This window comes from Lycium ferocissimum, chromosome 8 (genome assembly GCF_029784015.1).
Source record: "Lycium ferocissimum isolate CSIRO_LF1 chromosome 8, AGI_CSIRO_Lferr_CH_V1, whole genome shotgun sequence".
In the NCBI taxonomy this organism is placed as follows: domain Eukaryota; kingdom Viridiplantae; phylum Streptophyta; class Magnoliopsida; order Solanales; family Solanaceae; genus Lycium; species Lycium ferocissimum.
The window spans coordinates 14,765,392-14,775,148 of NC_081349.1; the positions used below are offsets into that span (position 1 = coordinate 14,765,392).

Genomic DNA, 9,757 nt, shown 5'->3' on the forward strand with positions numbered 1-9,757 from the left:
AGGGACACTTTACTGGATTGTAAAGAGAAATAACAACGCTTGAATTATGTCAATACTCAATGAAAATCTTTTGATTAATCGAAAATGTAATATTTAATTAATTGCATCAGAAGTGTTAAAAACTTTATAAAAGTATTAATCGCTGTAATAGTGTTTAATATAATTCTGTCTTGATACATAACAAAAGGCAAGAACTATAGCGGGTATTGAAGTGATCATTTGAAGTCTTATCCACAAATTTGCGTGGTCCAAATGTGCATCCATGAGAAAAGACTAGAGAGTCCCATCAACAAGAAAGAAAGATGATATACCATGTTGCATGTCTCAACTCTTCAACACGACGTGCATCCACATTTGAAGGTTCCTATTACCCAGTTGTGCCATCTCGGTAAATATTTGATTATAATTGAAATATCCCTAAGTTTTTATGAACTGAAATTCTACTGCTTACAATTCTTGTTGGATGAAGTAAATTTCTATATACAATTGTGTACATGATTCCGGCTAAAGAGAGAAGGCTCTATCATACATGTTACTTTTTCTAATCAGGAAAAGAGAGAGTGGAGAAATCAAAATTCTTTTGCAATTATTAACAACCACTATATATTAACATCAAAGAAGTATATAACTAAGATTAATCTTTATTCTCTTTATATAAATGGTACAGTATTTAATATATTTGAATTTGATTGGCTTTTGTTTTGGGCTCCCCACATGCAACATAAGATTCCTAATGAGTAATGACCATTCAATACAATAATTGATTAAGTGAAACGAATGAAAGGCAAAGGTGAGCAGCACTAAGCAATAATGGAAGTGGATATCGAGTAGAACAAAACAAAAGGATTCATTATATCCTAATGAAAACGTAATAGTAGTTGGTTTGGTGTGCTAGCTAATGTGAAGTTTTTGTGGTATTTCCAACTCTTGGAAACTCAAAGGGACCAGTATAGGAAGATTAAAAAAGAATAGAGTGTCCCCATCCCTGGCCTGGTCCCAAACTAAAGATCCCAAAATCTTCTATATTTAATTATCCGAGTAAACTTCTTTCCTCCTAAACAAAAAACATATAGGAAAAGGGGTGGAAAGGTTGAAAGATGCATTTCAATGAAGGTTTCGTATCAAACCCACGCCTACAATATAACGGAATTTCTTTTTAGGTGAAATTCCGCAGCAAAGAACTTTGCCTAGTGCGTGTTATCTCTCCTGTGTAATTTGCGTCCTATTGTACAAGACCGGAGTTTATCCTATACTCACCCAAAGAATAGCAACTGCGGGTCCCTTATCATAAAAAAAAAAAACATATAGAAAAGGATGGAGATGGAGATGGAGAAGACATGGAAAGATGGATACCCAATAAGATTCTTATAATTAATGAATGAATGAACAAGTTGGTGTTTGCGTTGCCTCTCCCACTTTTTTTGTTGCCAAAGCTGTTCCTTAGAGATGGACACGATTTTGCTACCTTTGGTAAATACCTATTTCGTGAACGTTTTGTTTTTCTGCCTTGTTTCACCGTCATTTAGCTTTACTTATTCATACAAAGCATTTGTTATTAATGAACCTGATGATAGACTCTTTCCAACTATCTAACTAGCTAGCCCATTATGTAAACCATATAAAATTAAACCAGTCTCGTACGCAGAGTCTTCTGGGGTAAGTAACGATTCCTCTTAGATTTCAGATAATTAATATATTTCACATGTTCATTGCAAGAACAAAGAAAGAAAAACTTCTCAAATCAACTACGTTGATTTATATAACCTTTTAGAAGGAAATTCATTAAAATTGTGTCCTTCCGTCTCTACAGTTCATTAGAAAAACAAAGTAGTACGTTGCTGGAAAAAATTGAAATCAATGTCAAGAATTAGACGGAAACCTCTACTTGAGTGAACAAATTTTATTATGAGTCTGAAATGGTTGGTATGAAATTTTAAAATAAATTTACTTCCATAGAGCAAGTCTACGAGTACGAGTTAGCAACCGTACCCCTAACCCCACAATTTTTAAATTTTCATCCCCCTAGCCCCGCAATTAATATAGTACTACAAGTGAAATTTAAGCAGTACTCACCGAAACTCAGAATAAAATCTAAAATTTAGAAATTGTAAAATGGCAGAATACCTAAAAAAAACTCTAAACTTGGTTCGTTTCATTCAAATCTCTCTTAAATTATGTCTGGTCTTAATTACCCTCCTGTACTTGGTTTTTTTTTTTTTTTTTTTTTTTTTTTTTTATTTTTAATAATCGTTACTCCCTCAAATAATAGCTTATCCTTGTAACCCCTCCCCCCTCCCTTACTTGATTTTTTTATAATTTTTCTTTTTTAATTTTTTTTTTTATTACATAGGGGGTTAGAGGAAGGGAAAATGGAAGAGGGGATTACAACGCAAGGTGAAATTTTAGGTAGCCAACCAACTGAACTACTAAGATCCCTAAGTGTTTCAAGTGATATTTGATGCATATAGTTTAAAATAATAACTGCATCATATTAATTTGATGTGTAAAAAATATATAAAACGTCATTTACTTTTATATATAGTCATTCCAACGGCTATTTTCTTATCTCATTCCTTATATCTTTTACTCCATTAAAGTAGAACTATCAATTTTTTCTTCTTTTACCATTTTTCTTTTGAAGGTGATAACTAGGACCAAGTATAATTTAAAAGGAATCTAATAAAACGCACCAAATTTAGGAGAATCTTAATGTATATTCTGCCATTGTAAGTTATAAGGTGTCTGAAAGTAACAAGTCAAAAGATGAGAGGGCAAAAGTGCACATTTAAGGGGTTGTGTAATTAAGATGAAACGTCCGTGTGGGATGAGCTCCAGCTGTAAGTGGCGTGACATATGGTGACTTCACCCTTACGAGGCCGCAACTCTCCTTTCACCACTCCCCCGGCCCACTTTTTTTGGTTGGCCTAATTTATTTCACTCACATTAACCACACTTCTTATCCTGTGTTAAAGTCTAAATTACCCCTTCCACCGTCCACTAATTTCTCCCCACATTTTTCTTTTACCTAATTAATGATTTTCCATAGTTAATAGGAACTCTTTTTCAGCTTATTGAAGTACATGAATCTAAATACGAGGGTGTGGAGGTCGATGATTAAGGTAGAAGACCAATAATTAGTAGATACGCATTTTGTTTTTCATTACCAATAGGATTGTTATTATTTTTGTCATTTTTATTATTTTTAATATTCTGGTGTTCCTTATTCTTAGTTTTCTATTACTGCTTGTTGTCTCTTCTACTTCACTTTTCTTACTATCCCATTATTACCGCGCTATTTCTGCTTTACTTAAGCTGATAGTCTATCGGAAACAACTTATCTATCTATCAAGATAGAGGTAAGATCCGTGTACACTTTATTCTCTCTAGATTCCACTTATGGGATTAGACAAGTCTTCTTGTCGTTGTAGTTAATAGGAACTCAGAGTATAGAAAGGTTTAAACGGAAATTAAACGGAAAGTAACAGCTACATTAGGGTACTGACTAATTTGAATATGACGGCGACCTTGATGACAACTAGAATTTCAACTATCCAAAGCGATTTAGATCGTAACTTGTTGGACAGTGTGCTGCTGGCTCCTTAATTAGAAACTATTTTCTAAATAGAAGTCTAGATTCTTGAACTAGAGAACTTGATCGGTTATAATCACAAACAAGAAAAAACTATCATGTTATCTAAGACAATTGATGTGAATCTTTAGTGTATTTAAGGCCTCATATCTCACCATCTGATCTAAATAGAAAATCTAACATAAGAGTAATGCTACGTCTATTAGGGGTGGGCACAGTTTGGGCCAACCCGAAATTCAAACCGAAATCCAAACTTTTTAAATATCTGGTTTGGATATTTGGATTATGGATTTGATTTCGGATTTTATTTTTAAATTTTTTGATTTTCGGATTGGATATGGATTTAGTACTACGGATTTTTGGGTATCCGAAAATCCGAAATTTTTATACCTTATATCTAGCCCAACGTATATCATATGTGTCCAATACTAATAAGTCTAGTTTCTAAAGGTCCAATAGATTAGTACCTAAGGTCCTACCCATTAAAATATTAAGTCCAATATATAATTCTCTATTAACAAATATAATATAGGATTTCTTACTTCTCAAGTCTCAAAAGTCTCACGTTAGTGTCACCCATGGCAGAGTTCTTTGTTATTTTTCCAGATGACTACTTAGATTTTATTTTGTTCATTTCCACTTTTCCAAAATGCTTTTATTTGGTATGGATTTACTATGTTGGACATGACTTGGATTTATTAATCCTAATTTGAACTGGAAGGCTTTTTTTACTGAGCAATTATGATTTAGCTTTACCTCTGTGGAACTAACACATGAATTTCGTTCCTAATAAGTTTACCTTAAGTCTCAAGAGTCAAATCCGAAACTCCGAAATATCCAAACCGAATAATCTGAAACCGAACTTAAAATATCCAATCCAATCCGAACTTATTTGGATTGGATTTGAATTGTAATTTCTTCAGTCCGAAAACCGAATATCCAAACCGAAAATTTCATATCCAATCCGATGGCCCGAATGCCCACCCCTAACGTCTATAATTGGGAAATTGTGTTGCTTGGTTGCTGGTTAGAGTTATGCTGGAATTAATTATGCAGAATTCAGTTATTCCATCTTTTATTCTACATAAAATAATAGATAGATTCTCTCACAACTTATACTTGTAATAGTTATACGAGATTCTAATTAAATCGCTAACCAAACATTATATTTGGTATGTTAAATTTTATACATAGCAAAAAAATACTACCGGTACAAATCATGCATAATTTAATACATGAATTAACCACCTCCTGAGCAGTAACCAAACTACCCTTAATGGATTAAGAACTACTTTGAAAATATCAGCCCAAAAGAATGTAAAACAGGGAATCAAACAAAACTGCAGACATTTAAACAAGCCAACAAAAGAAGTGCAAATTTGCAGGGGAGAAATTAGGAATAGGTAGAGGTTAAGGTATTAACAGCTACGGTTATTCCCATATTACAAACAGCCAAGCTTAGTTTTAGCTGTTTTAATTACTGTCTAATTTGTAAAGACACAACCTTTTTTCTATTTTTCCTAGCAATAAAGTTAACCTTTTCGAAGAGAAACAAGGCAATGCAGTTGTACAACACCCCCCCCCCCCGGTTCCCCCAAACCCCCCCCCCCCTTTTTTTAATTTCTTTTTGTGGGGGTTGTTGTTTTTAAATTGGGAAGAGATGCGTCAAAGCAAGGGAGATTGAGTCTATTTTACGCAAAATAGCTCGTCCTTATTCTATTCCCCCTGTCCTTCTAAATTCTTCAACTCTCCATTTACTATAAAGAACCCTCACATTCCCTCTCATTTATCCATCCCTCACTATTACTACATCTCTCTCTCTATTCTTGTTGTTGTTATTGTTCCCTCTTGTTCTTGCTTTTCTTAATTTTGTCACACTTTGAGTTGTCATTAAATTAAGTTATGGGTATGGAAAAGCTTAGTTTTGTGAAAGATGGTGTACTAAGATTGCCACCTGGATTTAGATTTCATCCTACTGATGAAGAACTTGTGGTACAATATTTAAAGCGCAAGGTCTTCTCCTGTCCTTTGCCAGCTTCTATTATACCTGACATCGATCTTCACAAATCTGATCCTTGGGATTTACCTGGTACCATTACATTACAATTCCCAATTTCCCATTACAATTTAAACAGAAATTTTTATTTTTTATTTTTTATATAGGGGAATTAAAGTTTGTATGTTATTGAAATTTATTCCAGGTAATTTGGAGCAAGAAAGGTATTTTTTTAGTACTAGGGAAGTGAAGTATAGAAACGGGAGCAGGTCAAATAGAGCAACTAACTCAGGGTATTGGAAAGCAACTGGACTTGACAAGCAAATTGTGAGTTCTAAAGGCCAACAACAACTTGTTGGTATGAAGAAAACTCTTGTTTTCTATAAAGGAAAGCCTCCACATGGTCGTAGAACTGATTGGATTATGCACGAGTATCGTCTTGCTAATCTTGAAACCAATGCCAAAAATGTTCCTACCCAGGTAAACTTAAGCTTGAATTATGCATACCCAGTTATGTGATACTTTTCTTTTTGAGAGTTTGTTTTGTGAGTCAAACAAGAAAATTTGTGATGATTTATTTTATGTCTTTTGAATATTTTAAATTGTTAATTATTAGTGGTCCGTCTAAATTTACGTGACCCTCTTTTTTTTAGTCCGTCCTCAAAAAAGACATTTTTCTATAGTAACAAGTAAATTTTAAATTTATCTTTTTATCGTTAATGAAATGATTTCATATGATTTATTTTAGATCATAAGTTTCAATTTTTTTTTTTATTTCTTAAATTTTATTTCCGGTCAAAACACTCACATAAAAAAGGGGACGGAGGGAGCAGTATGATTTGAGTACTACTTTTTATGTAGTTTTAAATATCTGAATTATGTTTTAGAAACCTTGAAGGTATTATATGTTTAGATGCACGGTTAAAATAAAGAAATTTGATTCTCAAAATTCGAATTGTGTCACATAAATTAGCAATGAGTGAGTTTTTCTTTTGACATGGGTATTTATTGTTGTTAATATTATGTTAACATGTGAATTTAATTTAATACAGGAAAATTGGGTACTATGCCGGATATTTTTGAAGAAGAGGGGAAGCAATAAAAGTGAAGAGGAGAACATGGTGTTGAATAATACTACGAGTTGTACAGGGGAAAAGAACAAGCTAGTTTTTTACGATTTTATGGCAAGGGAGTCTATGTCTGGTTCAAGTGGGATAACTGAGCTGTCTACTAATGAGTCTGATCATGACCATGAAGAAAGTAGTAGTTGCAATAGTTTTAGAAGAAAAAACATGGCCTAATTAGCTTAGACTTGGCCTTAATTTCCTTTCTTTTCTTTTAGTACTAATTCGACGAAATAACCAGTTCAAAAGTACCTAGTTATGGCTCAAATTTCGCCTCTCTTTCACATTATCTCATTATATATATATATATACATCAACACCCACAAAAAGGGGAAAGGATAGAAAGAATAAAAAGAGGGAAAATCGGCATGTCAACAAAAATCCTAATTTGGAGAGAGTTGCTGGTTTTACTATGTACTCAATCCAATTAAGAATTAGTGAACAACATATATTGTTTTTTATTTAATTTCGTTTCGTTACCCTTGGACACTATTTTTCAGATTTCAATTTTAACCTCATAAGACCACTTCTTGTAAAAAAGGGAGAAAAGGAAATACTCTACCAAAAAGAGGCTATTGACTGCAACAGGAAAATGAAAAGATTATATTACTAATAAAAACCGATCGATGAGAAAGTGGGAAGGGAAAACGCACATACGTGCGTACAAATGCTTAATTTTATTGAGAAGAATCTATCTTCAAGAGCATAAGAATAAGAACATTATCTTTGCAAGATCATTTGGCCCTTCTTTACAACCTAGAAAAAGCTTTTGTTATTTTCGAATTCCACTTACCCTGCTCAATAATGGTTTATTTAAAAATAATTTAGTACCTCCTTAATTAATTAATCTTAAGCATGGTTTAATACTAAAGACCTTGTAGAGTCCAAATTAAAGAGACATTCCGTGCGACATTTCAAAACGGTTGGTAACATTGGTGATGGTAATTTACTGGCAAAAGAAAATTAGGTGTGTATTCGTGAGGGGACAAAGTTAGCTAAAGTATTGAATTTACAGGACTGGTAGGTGAAATGGGAAGAAAGTGAATGAACTTCAATTTAAAGGTGTACGACAGCTTCTGAAAAAATCAAGACTGTGGTCCAAATCCAATGGCCTCTAAACTCCATAGGTTGCTCCCTTAAGTTTAATTAATTCTTCGGTCCATTTTTATTGTCCTCTATATTTAAAAATAGATATTTGTTTTTACTAGGCTAATTTAAAAAAGTAAGATAGAATTTAACACTTAGTTAAGATAGAATTTAACACTTTGTTTCTAATTTACCTTTATTATTTATTATAATCACTTACCAATGCATTTCCCAAAACATTTGCATTTATTACTCTAGCCGTTCACTTTTACGTGTCCACTTTTGACTATGCACGTCTTTAAGAATTAATAAGTAAAGTATATATTTTACATAATACCCATATTAATTAGTGTATAGTCTTAATAGACTTGCAAAGTGATTGTGGAAATAAGTAATTAATGTTAAGGGTAAAATAAGAAAAAAAAATTGTCTTTCTCTTGATATGTTAAAATGAACAAGTAAGAGTGAAAATTTATTTTTAATATAGTGGACAAGTAAAGTGAACGGAGGAGTATATTAAAGGGTACTATACAAAGATTATCATTCTATTTTTGGATTGTTAATATGCATGTCAAATCAATATATGACAAATAAAAATAGACGGAAGGAAGCATCGAGTTAAGACTCTTTCTTATAGCACCTAAATGGCTAAAAAGAAGAAAAGAAAAGGTTTTTTTTGGTCCGTGGCCTTCCTACAAAGTGCATTCCAGATTCCTAATTGCTTCTTAAAACAAAATTAAAAGACAAAGCTAATTAACATCTTAGTATTATATAGTTGATCGGAAACTCTCCATCTCAAGATTAATAGCAAAAGAGACTTCCCGGCTCCCACTTATCTTCCAACAACTTTGTAAGGTTGACTTCACTAAGCAAGAAATTTGTACTTTTTTTTTTTTTAATAATACTTAGCTAATTGTATTTTTTTTATTTTTTATAATTGAACAGACAGATGCATGTTCCACACACGTGTCAGACATGCAAAAGAGTCAGGGCCCGTGTGCGATTGACTTTCCAATCATGTTAGTTGTATTTGTATACTGTATAATATAAGTATATATTCAAAGCTAAAAGCAACCAAACTTGTTATTATTGATAATCCCAAATAATAATCCCTTGTTTTAATCATTTGAGGGAGTCTTTTTTTTTTTTTTAATGTAAGTTAAGCAGCTGTAACAAAGGAGTTTATCTTAAGACGTTAGTTCAAGCCATGGGGAGCCACCAATTGATTAATTAATTAATTTGATGATCTTACATCGCATCCAAAAGGTCAAAAGAGTGGGGCATAAGGCTAATAAGCCGCTTAAAAAGTTGCCAAGTGGGGTTGTAAGCGGTTTAGTGACGGCTCAGGTAAAACTTCTGATTGTCAAGAATTATTAAGGAGGACAAAAGCTTCTTTTCTTCATTTGTTATAAAATAAGATAAAGTCCTTTCAGAGAGTTTTATCTTATAAACGTTGGTTAAAGTGTGATATTATGAGTGTATGATAATTGAAATTAATAGAGTGGAATAAAGGAAATTTAAAATTCACGGATAGATCAAGAATTTTGAATTTATGAGATCTGAATTTTAGAAAAAATAACTTACTGAACTTTTAATAAATTATAAGTATCCATTGAATTCCTTAATGTAAATACATAATTTTGACCAAAATTACTAAATTCTACCAAACTTGTAGTCAGAACCCTAACTTTGCCTCTACTAAAATCCCTGAGAAAAACTGTCTCAAATGACTTACTCATAATTAAACTCAATATAAAATTAACTAGCACAATAGAATTGGAAGCAAAGAATTTTATACTACGTGATAATAGGCTAAGTTGAAACTGAACTAGCTATCCATATATAGAAATAAGTATATGGCATTTGAAGAACTCCAAATTATTGGTAAAAGGCATTATTGATCATTTAAAAACATATAAACCAAAATAGAGCAGACTGAATGTAGAAATTTCGTGCGGACCA

The 9,757-nt window shown here is 32.4% G+C and overlaps 1 protein-coding gene across 1 annotated transcript; it reads left to right on the plus strand.

Annotated features, from left to right (window-relative positions):
• The first annotated feature begins 5,326 nt into the window (after positions 1-5,326).
• On the plus strand, positions 5,327-7,175 carry LOC132067325 (NAC domain-containing protein 83-like). The gene is made up of 3 exons (XM_059460521.1): positions 5,327-5,678; positions 5,791-6,065; positions 6,638-7,175. The coding sequence occupies exons 1-3, from the start codon at positions 5,492-5,494 to the stop codon at positions 6,884-6,886; spliced, it is 711 nt and encodes a 236-aa protein (XP_059316504.1). The 5' UTR covers positions 5,327-5,491; the 3' UTR covers positions 6,887-7,175.
• Positions 7,176-9,757: the final 2,582 nt, after the last annotated feature.

Coding starts and splice junctions, on each gene's coding strand:
- LOC132067325 (XM_059460521.1), top strand. CDS start 5,492: ATGGGTATGGAAAAGCTTAGTTTTGTGAAAGATGGTGTACTAAGATTG. Junction 5,679..5,790: donor TGATCCTTGGGATTTACCTG/GTACCATTACAT, acceptor AATTTATTCCAG/GTAATTTGGAGCAAGAAAGG. Junction 6,066..6,637: donor CCAAAAATGTTCCTACCCAG/GTAAACTTAAGC, acceptor AATTTAATACAG/GAAAATTGGGTACTATGCCG.